Source organism: Pempheris klunzingeri, chromosome 22, assembly GCF_042242105.1.
Source record: "Pempheris klunzingeri isolate RE-2024b chromosome 22, fPemKlu1.hap1, whole genome shotgun sequence".
Lineage (NCBI taxonomy): Eukaryota > Metazoa > Chordata > Actinopteri > Acropomatiformes > Pempheridae > Pempheris > Pempheris klunzingeri.
Genome location: NC_092033.1, coordinates 19,997,015 through 20,015,802, shown reverse-complemented (window position 1 = coordinate 20,015,802; position 18,788 = coordinate 19,997,015). Strand labels below are relative to the sequence as shown.

Genomic DNA, 18,788 nt, shown 5'->3' with positions numbered 1-18,788 from the left:
GAATTAAATTGGTTAGATCAAGTTCCTTAACTATTCTGAGTGTTTCCTGTACAGAATTTCAGGTGTGCCAGTGTTTCCTGCACAGGATTTCAGGTGTGTCAGTATTTCCTGCACAGGATTTCAGACCTGTCAGACCCAGAAACACAATTCACCTCCTGTGTCCAATGAGCTTTGTTTGGGGAGAAAACATGAACATTAATGTATGATGAACACAGACAAATTATCTTAAACATGATGAATTACATTAGTTAGATCAAGTTTCTTAACTATTCTGAGTGTTTCCTGTACAGAATTTCCGGTGTGCCAGTGTTTCCTGCACAGGATTTCAGACCTGTCAGACCCAGAAACACAATTCACCGCCTGTGTCCACAATGAGCTTAGTTTGGGGAGAAAACATGAAAATGAATGTATGATGAACACAGACAAATTATCTTAAACATTATATTAGTTAGATCAAGTTTCTTAACTATTCTGAGTGTTTCCTGTACAGAATTTCAGGTGAGTCAGTGTTTCCTGCACAGAAGTTCAGGTCTGCCAGCCCCTGGAAACACATTTCACCTTCTGTGTCCAAAATAAGCTTAGAATGGCGAGAGAACACCAAAATGAACACATGTTGAATACAGACAAATTAGCTGGAGAAACTTCATCCAACTAATGTAATTCATCATCTATAGCTATTTAGAGTGTGTCCTGTATAGAAATTGTTTGAGTGTTTTCACATCAAGTGTCTTAAACAAGCTTATTAGGCCAAGAGACGACTAAAACAGACATTCAGGTATCAGCACCAAAACACAGCATCATAACGTCCTCTGTGCTATGTAAACTTGCAATATTTACCATTCTAAGTATAAACAGAGCAAAAGTTTCAAGGTCCCGGCCATTTTCGAAACTTGAAATATTTACAGTTGCAAGGATGAAACAAGCAGAGGTTTCATCTCATAGCAGTTGTTAAGTATATTCACATCTAGTTTCCAAATCAAGCTTACTAGAGTGACATATGTAATATGAAAATGGACTTTTAAATATCAGTACCCAATACCCAATATCAGTATATGAATATAATTTCATTATTTCATTTTCATCTGTACTGCTACAACTTGTATTACTTCCCATTCTCAGTAATAAGTAGAGATTTCTATGTTCCAGCTGTTTTCAACTATGTTCACTTTAAGTATCAGAATCAAGCTTATTAGAGCGACCCAAACACACCATCAGAACTTCGTCTCTGCTGTGTAGACTTGTATTACTTACCATTATATGGATGAAAATTCAGGTGTCATCACCTAAACACATCATCAGAACTTTGTCTGTGCTGTGTAAACTTGTATTATTTACCATTGTAGGGATGAAAAAAGCAGAGATGTCCATGTTCCAGCTGTTTTCAAATATGTACACTCTAAGTGTCAGAATCAAGCTTATTAGAACAAGAGACAATCAAAATGGACATTCAGGTATCAGCACCCAAATGCATCATCAGAACTTTGTCTGTCCTGTGTAAATTGTGGTATTACTTACCATTCTTAGCATAAAGAAAGCAGAGATTTCTATGTTCCAGCTGAATATCTACAGAGATTTTCTACTCTGGCCCTGCTGGCTTTCCAAAAATGACTCAAAACACAGATAATTGTTTCATTCCTCACCTGTAGTATACAGTTGTGGTCAAAAGTTTACATACACTTGTAAAGAACATAATGTCACGGCTCTCTTGAGTTTCCAGTTATTTCTACAACTCTGATTTTTCTCTGATAGAGTGATTGGAACAGATACTTCTTTGTCACAAAAAACATTCATGAAGTTTGGTTCTTTTATGACTTTATTATGGGTCAACTGAAAATGTGACCAAATCTGCTGAGCCTAACAAACCACTGCAAGGACTGTTGTAGAACATTGCATAAACATGAACTTGAATCAGCTGTAGCTGCCAGCTTTTGGGTAATGTTATGGTTAGCATTAATAATTACATCTATGACACAGCCCAACATACCACTGCAACACATTTTAGAAATTTCAGTGTAATGAACTTCATCACTGAAGCGCATTACAGGAGTAGTTTTTTGCCTTCATATTGATAGGAATGTAGTGTCTCATTGGAGACCTTACTTCATAGTCCTGGAGATATGTGGAAAGGTGATTGCATCTGCGTGGGTGACCCACATCTAATTCTGGGGCTTCGTCACCTGGTCTGACCATCTTGGGTTGAAACGGTTGCTTGGATCCAGCTGGAAGGGACAAAAAAGGAGTGAGAGAATGAATATGCCAACAAATACTTTTACACTGTTATACTAGCTGAAAACATTACATGGTCATTAAAATTAGTACTGTTAACTATTAACCTAACCCTACTAGTGAAAATGTAGTACAGTGTTCGCTCAGTGGCAGAGATGTGATTTTGAAGTGGTCAGGTAGGTTGTTCAGGGGGCTGGATCATGAGAAAAAATTATATATCAGCATATCCTTCATGCGTTACCCCTCATTAGGAAGTATTGTAAAGTTAGAGAACGACTCAAGCTTGTTCTCCATACTGCACATGATATTAATTTCTTCCATCTTTTGTTAATTGCTGCACTGCAGGTCCAGCAGATTTAGATGGCACTTGGTGTCCAGCACATTGGGGTCAATTACTGGGTAAGGCTATTAAGATGTTTGGATCAAAAATGGCTACTATGGCTGAATATTGATCAACTAGAGAGTTTATTTCAATGTCATATAGCTTCTGAGGTCTCCCTGTTACTATTCTGACAATCCTTACAGCTGAAGACTTTTGGTTTATCAGCTACTAGACTACAGCTGGTCCTGCTAGTTGGAGTAGACTGTAGCAGAACAATGGCTCACAGAGAGCTGTAAAGTGCTCAAATAGAACATCTGGTGTTGTACAGTAGTCATTTTTGAGCCATTGAGGCAGGAGGAGAGAGAGTTAAGAGGGAAAGAGTTCAGGTACTTTCCGACAATCACTCAGCAATGTAAATGTTCACTATTTTGAACTGGCAGCAACAGCAGGCTCTTACAACTTGTGGTAAATAGATTCACATAAAGTTTCAAAACTGAGCTGAGTAATAAGTAAGTAAAGTAATTCTGTCATAAGTCAAATGTGCTACAACAATTAATGCAACACTGTAGTGAAGTGTGAACAGAATTTTAGGTGAATACTGAATGTGTTTTTATTTGAAATGCACATTACTAATGGAAAATCTAGCATCGGCAGCAAAGGTAAACATAAGCTAGACCTAGACATCTTCAAGGATGACAGCTAGCTTACTACCATGGATGGAGATGATAAAACACAGATAAAACAGAATGGTAGAGCACCCCCCCGCGCACCCCCCCCCAGAGCCCCATCCGTCGTACCTCCACACAGCTCTTCCCATTTAACTCCGATCATGCCAACTGCACTTTAGACTGCTAAGATCAAGCAGCTCCTCCGTAATGCAAAAGTGATCTTCATTAGTTATTAGCTGTGCTCTCATCGCACACCGCGTCTGAAACTTTCTACACTCACTTGCTCTCTTACGTTTCCTTAATTCTGCCATTTTGGGTCACCTGTAGCTAATTTCTTCTTCATTACTCATTTTATAGAGAAGCTGCCTCGTTCAAGACAGTTACTCCACCTCCTAACTAAGAAGTACAATACAGTCCAGCGCAACTTCCACGTGTGGGCCGTATTACAATACATTTTTAGAATTTCCTGCGGGCCAATGAAAATTGGACCATGGGCCGCAGTTGGCTCGCGGGCCGTAGTTTGGACACCCCTGCTTTACATAAAGAGCAGGTCTAGACCAAACTAGAGAATCCAATCAGTTGGCTAAACTTCAAGTCTGCCATAAGGACATAAAGTCCTGGATGAGCAGCAACTTTCTGCTGCTAAATTCAGATAAAACTGAAGTTATTCTGCTTTGCCCCAAACACCTTAGAGACAGCTTTTCTACCGACATAACTGCTCTGGATGGCATTACTCTGGCCTCCAACTCAGAGCCGGCTCTAGCCATTTTGGTGCCCTAGGCGAGATTATGGCGCCCCCACCCCTCTGCGGGCATACACCACCCCAGTCATTAATGGACAACAGCCGTATGAGAGACCTTAAAGAATTCATTGTTAACACACAAACAAAAACACACACTAAAATAACATAAAATAACAATAAAAAATAATGAAATACAACGAGAGTTCCTGTTCAGGTTTCACGAGGAACAGACAGACAGAGCACGAGGAAAGGGCGCTAGTTGGGGATGCAAATTATTACTGTTATTTATCTTATTTTATTTGTTTTAATTGTTTGGTTTTTTTAGGGCTTGCAGCAGCGCCCCTCCAGCAGGTGGCGCTCTAGGCGACCGCCTATATGGCCTATGCCAAGAGCTTTGGCACTGCTCCAGCTCCACTGTGAGGAATCTGGGAGTCTTATTTGATCAAGATTTGTCCTTTAACTCCCACATTAAACAGATTTACAGAACTGCCTTTTCCATCTACGTAATATTGCTAAAATCAGGCCCATCTTGTCTGTGAATGATGCAGAAAAATTATTCCGTGCATTTCCATGCATTTGTCACTTCTAGGTTGGACTATTGCAACTCGTTATTATCAGGCTGCCCCAATAAATCGTTAAAGACTCTCCAGCTGGTCCAGAACGCTGCTGCTCGTGTAGTGACGAGAACTAAGAGAAGAGACCATATTTCTCCTGTACTGGCTTCTCTTCACTGGCACCAAAATCCAGAATAGAGTTTAAAATCCTTCTCCTCACATACAAGGTTCTTAAGGGTCAGGCTCCATCATATCTTAAAGAACTCATAGTACCGTACTACCCCACTAGAGCACTGTGCTCCCAGAATGCAGGCCTACTGGTGGTTCCCAAAGTCTCCAAAAGTAGTGCAGGAGGCAGAACTTTCAGCTAACAGGCTCCCCTCCTCTGGAATCTCCTTCCAGTTTGGGTTCGAGGGGCAGACACCCTCTCTACATTTCAGAGTAGACTAAAAACCTTCCTTTTTGATAAGGCATATAGTTAAGAGCTGGCTCAGGCCTTGGACCAGCCCCTAGTTATGCTGCTATAGGCTCAGACTGCCGGGGGACTCCTATGATGCACTGGCCTCCTCTATCCTCCTCTTCCTCTCCATCATTATGTCTCATGTCCGCTTAATGTCTGCCACTAACTTGTCATCTTCCCTGGAGCCTTTCTGTGCTTTTCTCATCTCTCAGGTTCCTGTGGATCCTGTTCCTGGTCCTGCTGCTGTGGTTCTCTGGCTTCATGAATTACTGCTGCGGATCGTCGGCCACTCGTCATGTTTCTCAACATTACCACATTGCTAATCTTTTAGTCACACTCCTATTGCTAGTGCTATTGTCACTGTTAGTATGTTGGTTGCTGTTTGAGCTCTCTCTCTCTCCCAAACGTCCATCCAACACGGACCCTGACAGAAGCCGGCCACAATGAGCCTGGGTCTGTTTGAGGTGTCTTCCCGTTAAAGGGGAGTTTTTCCTTGCCACTGTTGCTCAATATAACATCTGATGCTGCTCATGTGGGGATTCTTGAATCCTTAATTTTGAATTCCTGAATCGTTGGGTCTCTCTCTAATTAAAGAGTTTGGTCTAGACCTGCTCTTTATGTAAAGTGTCTTGAGATAACGCTGTTATGAATTGGCGCTCTATTAATAAAGATTGATTGATTGATGGTCTTCTGGCTGAACATGGATGGATTGGTCCTATGGCTGGCAGTGGTTGGCTAGCAGTGGTTGGCAGCTGTGGCTCTGGTCCTCTGGCTTGGTGTTAACCTTCTGCTGCGGTTGGCTATCAACGATCTTGTTCTCTGGCTGGCTGTAGATGGCCTGGTTGTTTGACTGGCTGTAGACGGCCTGCTTTGGTTGACTGCTTTGAGTCTGGTACTCTGGCTGGCTGTGGATGGCCTGCTGTCATTAGCTAAGAAAGGTCTTTTCCTTTGGCTGGATGTGGACGGCCTGCTGTTGTTGGCAGCTGTGGGTCTGGTCCTCAGGCTGGCTGTGGACAACCTAGTCCACTGGCTGGCTGTGGATGGCCTGTCGTGGTTGACTGCAACAAGTATCGTTGTCTGGCTGACTGTGGGTGGCCTGGTCCTCTGGCTGGTCGTGGACAGCCTGCTGTGGTTGGCTGTCACTGGTCTGGTCCACTGGCTGGAATTGGACTGCCCGGACCTCTGGCTGGCTGTGGACCAAGTGGTCTTCTGGTTGAATGTGGAGGGACTAGTCCTCTGGCTGGCAGTGGATGGCCAGCAGTGGTTGGCAGCTGCGGATCTGGTCCTCTGGCTTGCTTCTGCCTCATGTTACCAGTAGTGACAAGGACACTAAAAATCAGTCAGGAAGGATAAGGGGAGAGCAATTGTGGCCACCACCTGCAAAACCATTACCTTTGGAGGTCATCTTACTGTTGTCACTTTCATTTGCACCAAAACAGGTGAAACGGATTCATATTGTTAGCTCTTGTTTCCTGACTGGACAGATTGATATTCCTGAAATTTAAGTGATTTGGTGTTATATTGTGATGACTAATGTAACTACTAATTTTTTGGAGCAGTGTATATATGCTTATGAACATACACATAAAACCATCACAGTTAATGAATACACAGGATCTTTTATTTAGGAACAAAATGCCACCAACCACTCTGTGTATTCTATCTACAGTAGATTTAAAACACTAATGATAAACATTTTATTTGCTCATATTTGTGAATATTGAAACTTTGACCTCATAAGTCTATGTCTGTAAATAATTGATGTCAGTATGTTCCTGGTGTGTCAGACCCAGGCAGGTCATTCTGTGACTGGTTATCTGAGCCATCATACTTCATCAGCAAATTCACTGGCTTGTAGTAGGGGTGACCGTTCAGTCAAATTCAGCTTTAGGAAAACTGTAACCAATTTAACTGTACTTGGTAATTTAGCATATTTTTACTGTGATGCGGTATTATTTTTTAACACCTTTAAACACTGCAATAAAAACATTATGGTCACACAAACGTTAATCAGTGGACAAACTGATGAACACGGGAACACACTGGGTTATATAACAACTCCCCTTCAGGAAGCAGGAAAGAAAGTCTGAGGTGAAAGTGGACAGCTACAACTGTACAAGTAGTGACAGTACTGACAACCCACATCTCATTCTGAAACCCATGTGGTCCACCAGTGGAAACAGACCTCTGTCCTGCACCCTTCCAGGTGTTTCTATGAGGATCAGGTGATGCAAAGTCTTTGTGCCCAGGCAGGAGGTTTCCTGTCGTAGGCAAGAGTCCGTTCATTAGCATTATGTCCATCCAAAGGCTCCAGCCCAAATGCATCAGAATATGGCTCCTCCAGAACTTTGAGGACCCTGTTGACCTGGAGGACAAAGCACAGATAAGATGATTACCGTTGATCCATGAGGCAAAAAAATAGGATTTAGATTTCATAAAACATAATTTAAATCTAAAAACAGTGCTCTACAGAAACTCAATTGAGACAACTCAGTCCAAGTAGCTGTTGGGCGTACAACAACGCATACTGGCATCACTGGTGCTTCTTTGTCTCCACTGAGTGGCCAACCCTGATTCATTCACTTATATTCACAAGAACACAATAAAGGTGGATGTCAATACAACAATACAATAACCTCAATGCAGCATTTCCACAATACTCATGCTTCCCCAAACTAATTTCCTGGGGAAATTCCAGTGACAAACAATAAGCAACATGTTGCCTTGTAAACCAGCTTGGATTATGTTCTAGTGCGCATGTGCTGAGTATATGCTGCCTGTTACGATTGCTCCTGCTAGTTTTCTTATTTTTTCTTACTTTTAACTATCTTTTTAAAATATTTGTTTTACTTTTTGTTGGTAATATTTTTTTAAGACGTTCTCTGTCCAATACATGCTGGTTGGAGAGTGATCTTGTCATCTTTTTGCTGTGAAAGAACTACTTAAACTCTGCCTGGTGCAGTAAACATATGGCCGTTCGTAGCCGTTTTGTCTACAGGAGTGATCAGCTGATCGCTCTGAAACCTGCTGGCATCCTGACCACAAGATCTTCACAAATTCCAAAAGAATTGTGGAGGAAAACACACCGAGGTTGCAGAGGAAAGAAGAACCAGCGGAGGAGAGAAACCAGAGGGAGTCAATAGAGGCGTATGGAGGCAAAGAAATATAAACCCTGTCTCCCCATTGTTACTATGGGCAACGTGAGATCGCTGGTAGACAAGATGGAGGAGCTAACAGCGTTAGCCAGGAGTCAGATGGAGTACCGGGAGTGTAGTCTGGTGTGCTTTTTGGAGACATGGCTGCATCAGGACATTCCCCACGACAATGTTTCCATTGGTGGCTTCCAAACTGTTCGGGCCGACAGGGACTGCACCAGGAGCGGTAAGCAGAAAGGTGGGGGGCCGTTCTGGTGAACAACAGGTGGTGCAGTCCTGCTCATATTACTATCAAGGAGCGCATCTGCAGCCCGGACATTGAACTGTTTGCTGTTGGTCTTCGTCCATATTATCTGCCACGGGAGTTTTTACATGTTGTCATGGTGACTGTTTACATTCCTCCTTCTGTCAACCCAACTTCGGCGTGTGACGCCATCCGCTCCGCCATAGCTCGGTTACAGACTCTACACCCGAGTGCATTCATTGCTATCTCTGTCTTCAACCATGTCACCATGTCAAAAGCACTGCCCAACTTTACACAGTACGTGAACTGTTTCACCCGAGAGGAGAGGATCCTGGACTTAATGTATGCTAACGTGAAGGATGCATACAGCTCCTCTCCCCTCACCCCTCAGGGCAGGTCTGACCACAATCTCATACACCTCAGTCCCACTTATTTGCCTCTGGTAAAAAGACAGCCTGTGACCATAAAGACAGTGAGGAGATGGTTGGAAGAGGTGTATGTGGAACTGCAGGGATGTTTTGAGGTCACAGACTGGCAGGCACTCTGTGAGCCAAATGGAGAAGACATCGACAGAGTGCATCACGGACTATATCAACTTCTGTGTAGACTCCATTGTTCCAGTAGAGACTGTTCACTGTTACCCAAACAACAAGCCGTGGGTAACACAGGACATCAAGGCCCTCCTGAATGATAAGAAGAGGGCTTTCAGGGCTGGCAACAAGGGGGAGATGAGAAACACACAGAGACACCTGAAGCACAAGAACAGAGAGGCTAAGGAGGAATATAAGAAGAAGTTGGAGCGGAAACTCCAGCAAAATAACAACAGAGAGGTCTGGAGAGGGATGAGAACAATCACTGGTTTTAAGTCAGCTGGCAACAGTGGAGTTGAAGGCAGTGTGGAATGGGCCAATGAACTTAATCTGTTCTTCAACAGATTTGATGCCCAGGCCCCTGCACTCCCTATAGACACTAACATCAACACCTCGATTGTTCTGCCCCCAACAACACCTACTCCACTCTCTCCCCCTCACCCTCCTTGCAGCCTCTCATCTTCAAGGGAAGGCCACTCTCTCACCTCTATCCCCACCCCCTCACCCCCATCTTCAGTGACTATCACAGCTGAAGATGTTAGAAGACAGCTGGGGAAACTTCACTCTGGCAAGGCTGCAGGCCCTGATGGTGTCAGCCCCAGGGTGCTCAAAACCTGTGCCATCCAGCTCTGTGGAGTTCTTCAGCATGTCTTCAACACGTGCTTGAGTCTGTGGAGGGTCCCGGTGATGTGGCAGACCACAGTATGTGCGCCTGAAACGCTGTGTGTCAGACAGAGTGGTCAGCAACACCGGGGCCCCACAGGGGACTGTCCTCTCTCCTTTCCTCTTCACCCTCTACACCACGGACTTCAACTACTGCATGGAGACCTGTCATCTCCAGAAGTTTTCTGATGACTCAGCAGTGGTTGGATGTATCAGGAAGGGTGATGAGGTCGAGTACAGGGCTGTTGTGGACAACTTTGTCACATGGTGTGAGCAGAACCATCTACAGCTCAATGTGACAAAGACAAAGGAACTGGTGGTGGATCTGAGGAGGACCAAGGTGCCGGTGTCCCCTGTTTTCATTCAGGGGGTCAGTGTGGACATTGTTGAGGATTATAAGTACTTGGGGGTACACATTGATAACAAACTGGACTGGGGGAGGAACACTGATGCCCTTTATAGGAAGGGCCAGAGCCGCCTCTATTTTCTGAGGCGGTTGAGGTCCTTCAACATCTGCAGGACTACGCTCAGGATGTCTGTGGTAGCCAGTGCTATCTTCTATGCTGTGGTATGCTGGGGCAGTAGGCTGAGGGTAGAGGATGTCAATAGACTGAACAGACTGATACGCAGGGCCAGTGACGTTGTAGGAGTGAAGCTTGACTCTGACGGTGGTGTCAGAGAGGAGAATGCTTCACAAAGTGGGAGCTATTTTGGACAATGTGTCCAACCCACTCCATGAAGTGCTGGTTAGATATAGGAGTTCTTTCAGGGCCAGACTAATTGCCACTAAATACCACGATGCACTACAGAGCGCCACAGGAAATCATTCCTGCCTGTGGCCATTAATCTATACAACTCCTCACTCTGAGTGTACATGTTGTTGTATGTTATTACTATTATTATTATCATCATTATTATTACGATATGATTCAGCTCCTTACTCTGTGTGTACATGTTGTTGTATATATTATATTATTATTATTATTATCATCTTTATTATTATTATTATCATAATTTATATAATACATCTCCTCATTCTGAGTGTATATGTTGTTATATATTATTGCTGGTAACAGTAGTAGTAATATTAGTATTATATAACACATCTCACTCTGAAGGTACACGTTGTTATATATTATTATTATTATTAGTAGTAGTGGTATTATTTGTATCATTATTATTATTATTATTATAATATAGTACAGCGCCTCACTCTGAGTGTACATGTTGTTATGTGCTATTGTTGGTGGTAGTAGTAGTAGTAGTATTATTAGTATTATATAATACATCTTCTCACTCTGAGTGTACATGTTGTTATATATTATTGTTGGTAGTAGTAGTAGTGGTAGTAGTATTATTGGTATTATATAGTACAGCGGCTTACTATGATTGTGCATGTTGTTATATATTTTTATTAGTAGTATTATTATTAGTAGTGGTATTATTGTTATTATTATTATTATTATAAGACTCTGGACTCACCTGGTGCAGTAATTTACCTCTGTGTAATAATTTGTAATAATAATTTTTAATACGTCTTTTTTTATTCATACTTTTATATATTTATATTTTACTTTGTGTTTGAATTGTATTCTCATTCACATTCTTTTGGAGCTGTGTGTAACAAAAAGCAATTTCCCCCTGGGGATTATTAAAGTAATTCTGATTCTGATTCTGATTCTGATCCAGATGTCCCAATGGAGACTTTGGCAAGTAAAAAGAAAAAATATGTCACCTGACCTCGGAGAAGTCTCCCTTTTCTGCAGTCTCAATTGCATTCTGGGCGATGTAGTTGCGTAGGATGACATGGGGGTTGGTGCAGTTCATCACACTGAGCCTCTCCTTTTTGATTAGAGACAAGTCACTCGTGCCATCACACTCGCTGGCTAATCGCCTCCTGGTATTTCAGTACAACACAAATTATTTGAAAGACATAAAATGTTTGTGTACCCCACATGGAAATCTAATGTATATGCATTTATGAAAATGTCATGTATTTAAGGCATGTACACATGTAGTCCCAGTTAAACGTTTGGACATTCCATGGTTTTTCTTTATTTCTCATCATTTTCTACATTGCAGATTAATATTTAAGACATCAAATCTGTGAAGGAACACATATGGAATTAGGCAGTAAACAAAAAAGTGTTAAAACAAATCAGAATATGTTTTATATTTTAGATTCTTCAAAGTAGCCACTTTTTGCCTTAATGACAGCGTTACACACTCTTCGTTCTCTCAGTCAGCTTCATGAGCTTGTCACCTAGATAGTTTTCCAGTAGTGTTGAAGGAGTTCTCAGAGGTGCTGAGCACTTGTTTCCTTCAAACTGCAGTCTTAACTCATCCCAAACCTGGGTTTAGGTCAGGTCATCTGACGCAGTACTCCATCACTTGTCACATAGTCACAGCCTGGAGGTGTGTTTGGGCTCATTGTCCTGTTAATGGTCCCATTAAGCTCAGACCAGATTTAATGGCATGTCATGTTGAAGTGGGTTGGTGATAGATCCCTGACTTGGGCCAGAGACTAAGTGTCAATCCTCTCCATCCAGGTTTTAAGTTTTTCTCAGATACTAAGTTTTTCTCAGAATCTAAGTTTTTCAAAGTGTGAAAAACCAAAGAGTCAATCTTCCAAACAGGCACTGGGAGACTTCAGAGTTCAGCGCAGTAGAGATTTATCGTTGACAACAAAGCCAGAGATCTGAACAAGATGAAAACTTGGAATAGTTCTGAGTAAACAATGCACAGGTTCCATCTTTTATAACCCAAAAAGCATCCGCCTGCCCCCCCACATCTGTCCCCAACCAATTAAATTATACCACCCTTTATAAGGAGGAGTTTGTCCCTCTGAACTTAATTTGACCTGATCACTTTGGCCTACCTTGTGAGCTTCCACTGAGCAGCTATTATTTATCCCTTATCCTATAGCACCACCTCCTGACCCTATTAGGTTCCAACTCATATTCAATACTTTTTAAACAATACTTTCACTTCGATATACACAATTAGGTTCTGGTTTCTTCTTATTGCATTTTCTAAAACAAAGTGTTTACTCCAATTTACACAATTAGATTCTGGATTCTGATGTAAAAATAATATATTTAAAATGTTTATCACCAATGCTTATTGATAGGTTACATTTTCTATTACCTTGGTTATTTGATCAGCACTCCTGTCATACTAACAATCGTGTATCAATTCCTACTACATCGTAATCAACACTTAATCAATACATTATACACTCGCCAGCCAATTCATTGGGTACACCATACTAGTGCTGGGTTTCACCCCCTTTTGCCTTCAGAACTGCTTTAATTCTTTGTGGCATAGATTCAACAAGGCGCTGGAAACATTCCTCAGAGATTTTGGTCCATATTGACATGATAGCATCACTCAGTTGCTACAGATTTGTCAGCTGCACATCCATGATGCGAACCTTCCTTTCCACCACATCTCAAAGGTTCTCTGGTGAGATCTGGTGACTGTGGAGGCCATTTAAGTACAGTGAACTCATTGTCATGTTCATGATTTGAGCTTTGTGACATGGCACGTTATCCTGCTAGAAGTAGCCATCAGAAGATGGGTACACTGTGGACATAAAGTACGAATTGTAGCCTCACTTTCAGGAGTGGCACCCAGTGCTGCTGTAGCCCATCTGCTTCAAGGTTCGACGTGTTGTGTGTTCAGAGATGCTCTTCTGCATACCTTGGTTGTAACGAATGGTTATTTGAGTTGCTGTTGCCTTCCTATCAGCTCGAACCAGTCTGGCCATTCTCCTCTGACCTCTGGCATCAACAAGGCACTTTCACCCAGAGAACTGCCGCTCACTGGATATTTTCTCTCTTTTGGACCATTCTCTGCAAACCCTAGTTTAGTAGATCAGCCCAGTAGATCAACAGTTTCTGAAATACTCAGACCAGCCCATCTGGCAGCAACAACCATGCCACGTTCAAAGTCTCTTAAATCACCCATTCATCTTACCCATTCTGTCAGCTCAGTTTGAACATCAGCAGGTCGTCTTGACCATATCTACATGCCTAAAGATTTGCTGAGTTGCTGCCATGTGATTGGCTGATTAGATATTTGCATTAACAAGCAGCTAAACAGCTGTATTTACATCATGTGATGTCTCAATATTTGACACCCAGTCACTGCAGAATGCTTTGGTAGCCGTGCTGGATAAGTGTCAACAGTGTCACCGGCAAAGGCCCCCCCACAGCATCACACCTCCTCCATGTTACACAGTGGAAATTACATCTGTAGAAACCATCCACCCACCTTTTCTGTTTCTCACAAAGACATGGGGGGTGAAGCCAGACATTTTCAATTTGGACTCATCAGACCAAAGTACAGATCTCCACTGTTCGAATGTTCATTCCTTGTGTTTCTTGGCCCAAACAATTCTCTTCTTCTTCTTCTTCCTCAGTAGTGGCCTCTTTGCAGCAATTTGACCATGAAGGCCAGATTCACTTAGTCTCAGTCACAGTTCCACATCATATAATTTGATGGTTTTCTTGACTGCACTTGAGGATACATTCAAAGTTCTTCCGGATTGACTGACCTTCATGGCTTACTGTAACGATGAACTAGCGTTTCTCTTTACTTAGTTGAGTGGTTCTTGCTGTAATATGGGTTAGAACAGTAGTGGAATCTGGCTTACTCTTGTTGTCCTTACCTGTATTGACTAAGCCAGCAAATCCAGTCATTGCGCTGCTTTTCCTTAAGCTCATCCTCATCCATCTCCAGCAGCTCCTTCAGCTGTCCCATCCGCTCCATCTGTTGCGATACCCCTAGCCTGTCTGCTACCATCCCAAACATTCCTGGGTTGGTTTGTGCCATGGACAGAATCATTGCCAATTCACTAGAAATGGAGAAAAGGGCTTGAGAGAAGTGGGGAAAAGGAAAATGCTTGAGGCTGACAAGAAATCTACGCCTAGTACTAGACAGTGGTGGGCAAGGCCTTCTCTGCTGGCCTAAACTCAGAATCACTGATTTACATTTTAATATTTTCCCATTAATCATTTTAGATTATTCCTAATAGTCTATGCTCTTCATTTCATAGCGCGTCTCTGGGCTGGGGTGCTTCCAGCAGTGTATGTTTATGTTAGAGCTTTTATCCAATCATATTTCAGCCATCATGTTTTGCCAGGGTCAAAGAAATCTGCCTTGAGGCGCCCGTAGCTTAAAATACATCACAATGAAACTGTTGCTTTAACCAATCAGATTTCGAGTTGGTGACCCCAGGGCCTTCTAGCAGGCGTACGATGACGTTAGTATTTTCACGGCCTCTGATTGGATGGTCAGAGAGCTTAGCCAAAGCTAGCGATTCTTATCTGTAGCGACCTGCACAAACTAAAACTTTATCATAATCGTAAGTATTAATAGCAGTTTTTTTAACCCACAATGGCTGACGGAGGAGAAGATGTTCATTTGGTCGCAGATCTACTTAGAAATCCATTTTCAAGGCGGACTTTCCAAGAAAAGCTGGACATTTTGAGGAAATGCCGGCCAACCCCGAAGCTAGCAAGCCTGTCCTAGCTGGGAAAAGGGTTTGTCCGCCACTTTCAGGTCAGCAACTACGAGCGGTACCCTCGGCTTACAGGCTCAGAGGAGCAAATTGTGTTGCTGAGAATGCCTGGTATTGGCAACTGAACGAATCTGTGTTTGGAGCCGAGTCGGTGGTTAGAGTGTTTGGGGACTTGTTGAATTCTTTTAATTGGGTTTCTTGCTTTAGTGATGTCGTTCATTCTCGTAACATGAGATACCTGTCTGCAATGCAACGTCCTGTTATACTGCCTTTCTGTATAATATTGATGGTTTCTATAGCCGTGACGTCATAATGATGGTATTAAGAGGTGGTTTGATTCAGGTAGGACGCCACTGAAGGCCCAGGTGTAAAATGAACAGCCCGCCACTGGTACTAGATGATGGTGTGTGTGTGCCTGCTACAGTCTCAACAAAAATCCTACAAAACACACTTTCAACTCACATGTTGTCTTGGTAGGCCTTTTCCCCAAAATGCTAGCATTTAAAGGAAAAACTGATTAGATGATGAAAAATTTACTCATGTGACAGCATTTAGTCATGTGACAGCAGTACTCTGCTCAGGTAGGATTCAATGCACATTCAGTGGGAGTATATGGTGGACAGCTGGACACTTTCTGTTCTCGCGATTGCTGCTCTACGAAGAAACACATATATGCAGCCACCATACACTCCGTCACTGCTCTTCCATAGTTGGCTAATTACCCACCTTTAGCTCCATCACAGAGGCACACTGCTGTAAGATGAGGTCCACCACCGGCCCCACAGTGGCCCTCTCAATGTCACCCTCCTCAGGCCAGGGGACGTGGCTCAGCAGGCGGAAGGTGTTGGTGAAATCTGCACCTGGAAAAACATGACGTTATGGTACCATGAGAAGACAGCACAAGCAGAACTAAAAAAAGCCGACAATACAATATGTTGAAGGCTTGTTATGTTTTCATAGTCTCTTGTAGTCCAACACATCACCAAAATGTCAAATGTAAAATCAAACTTTTCTGACATGTCCAACTTTCTTCCACAAGTCTTTGTACCAGTGTTGTGCATGATGTGCAGCAGGTCTGATATGAGCCTGCTGTCTTCTGCATCTTCTTTTCTCACAAGGCCCAGCTTTTTCCTCATGACAGACAGATAGAAGGCTTCATATGTGGGCATGAATTCATCCAGGACAGCCGCTGTCTCAGCTGCATCCAGCTCAGAGCCTAGTGCCTCTGCCAGGCGAGCCAAGTTCCAGCGGCACACAGATGGCTGGGCTTGATATGAGTAGCGTCCTCTTTTGTCTGAGCTGTTGCAAACGTAATCTGGATCAAATCTGAGACACAGGTAAGGGAGTTTTTCATATAGAACATTATACACAATGAAATATTGTTACAGAAACAGATGACAAAGAATGACTTTGAGGCAGCGCTGAAAACGCAGTGCTGAATGCGCAGTTTCGCCGCATTTAGGGGAGCAGAAGAATCAGTTTTTCAGATTGCTAATAATGCAAATATGAAAGCAAAGAAGACACTGTGGTCAAAAAAATGTACCCCTTTTGGGTACTTACCTGTCCATGAAACTAAAGGGGCCATAATCTAGAGTAAGACCCAAGATGCTCATGTTGTCTGTGTTGAGGACACCATGGCAAAAACCAACGCACTGCCACTGAGCCACAAGCTTAGCCGTTCGTGTCATGACCTGGGGAGAGACATTGAGTCTTAAACACAGACTATTTATTGTCAGCACTGATGAACACCTCAGTTCTCACCTCCCTGAAAAAAGCCATATTCCTGCCTCTCCTGCTGCTGTGAGTCTGTTCAATGCTCGGATAAAAAGTCTCAATGACATAATCCAGCAGGTGAGCACGGATGTCATGCCTCCCTGCACTGGGACCCTGCAGGCCTGAGAAGTCATCTCTGCCCAGAAAGATCTCAAAAGATCCAAATCTAAAACAAAGGGAAGAGATACATAAGAAAAAGTCTTGTTCCTCCAGAGATGACACTACAGCCAAAGGTTTTATTGTGCTGATGAAAGTCTGAAAACACCTTGAATGATTCTCACCTTATGAAGGACGGGGCAGTGCGCAGGACGACTGAACAGCGCTCAGGAATGCGCCTGCCGTTGCCCAATGGATCTCTGCTGACATAGAGGTCAGAGGTGACAAGGGAGGCTGCACGGGTGCTGGGAATCCCCAGGGCGGCAATGGCCTCGCTGCACAGGAACTCTCTGATGCTGGAGCGAAGCACCTTCCTGCCATCACCATCTCTGAGAAAATTATGTCACACAAATTTGTGTTTGGAGTTGTGGTGTTCAGCTGTGATGGACCAGTGAAACTACTGCTGCTGGATATAATTTGAGTGTTGTCTTTTCTTCCCTCACTGAAGCTTTTAACCACATCGCAGTCTTCCTAAATCCTAACTCAAAGGCTACTAGATCAGAGTGGGAAGACCATGAGAAATGGTGAAAGTTAAAAAAACAAACAAATAAAATAAGTCTGTGGACCTTAAGTATTCTATGAAGGACAACTGTTTCAAAGCTCAAGAATGAACTTTCACCCTCAGTGCCAGCACTGGTCCAGGTTCCAGTCTCCCCTTTTACAGCACATCTCTATGAAACACTCCTCCTGCTGGCCTGCCTGTGCTGAACAAAGGCTGAGTTCTGGGAGGCTGAAACTATGGAGCACTGCTGTGTGTACCACACCTGTGTGTGCCAAGCAGTTAAGCTCTTAAGCAGCTCTCCCGGGTTATGCATTCATATGGTGAGGCAAGGTTCAGGCTGTGTCACCAGCGCACAGAAAAATTCTACCAAAATCCTGTTGTCCAAACCTCCAGTCGAAATAACTTGTTTCTGGGGAGGATTGTGGTTTATGGTGGTTACACTAATATAAATCACATGAAGGCCGAACGGTCACACACAGCTAACTTACCTGGAGTAAGGTGTGACTCCTGCACCCTTCACCTGAATCTCCCATCGCCCATGGATGGCCGACTCCACCTCCCCCAGGTACATCACTGCTCCATCTCCCAGCTGGCCCGCGAACAGCCCGAACTGGTGGCCACAGTAGCAGTGAGCAGCCGGCTCGGAGCCCGGCAGCAGCCTGGAGCCGCTCAGGTATTCCGGGCTCAGGGGGTCACTGAGCACGTCCTCCACACTCAGGTCCAGCAGAGTCAGCGCCGTCTGGGACAGGGCCACGAGGGTCGGACGTACCAGGGGCTGAAGAGCCCCAATTCGAGAGAAACATGAAGATGGGACCGTCCTGGAGCCGGGCTCCTCAGAGACGTCCACCGGCAGCTTTCGCAGCGCGGTGTTATTGAAAGGTAAGCGCTCCAGAGCCGTGGGCCCGCTCAGAGAGGAGTCCATGAAGACCAGACTTCGATGATGATGACGATGTAATCCAGTTGTAAGTGTCGGGGCTCCGGGGGGCAGGCTCCTGCGGGGTGAGTCAGTGTTAACCTGAGCAAGTGGGAAGAAATGAAACACACATTAACTTCATGATTATCATGCCAACAAAAAAAAGAACACTCCGCCAAAAACATAGAAGACACCGAACACAGATGAAAAGTGTAGCTGTGTATGGCTCTTACTGTTTTGAAGCCCCGGGGCAGTACAGCGTTGCTCCACTTGTTGAGGGCTGAGTCTCCAGCAGG

At 43.6% G+C, this 18,788-nt stretch overlaps 1 protein-coding gene across 1 annotated transcript; it reads right to left on the bottom strand.

The window, feature by feature from the left end:
* Window positions 1-7,193: 7,193 nt before the first annotated feature.
* selenoo2 (selenoprotein O2) lies at window positions 7,194-18,501 on the bottom strand. Its single transcript, XM_070853999.1, is given in 9 exon segments — window positions 7,194-7,337; window positions 11,365-11,521; window positions 14,297-14,482; window positions 15,846-16,008; window positions 16,197-16,474; window positions 16,709-16,839; window positions 16,910-17,087; window positions 17,203-17,406; window positions 18,068-18,501. Coding segments are annotated over 9 exon segments (1,875 nt in total).
* Window positions 18,502-18,788: the final 287 nt, after the last annotated feature.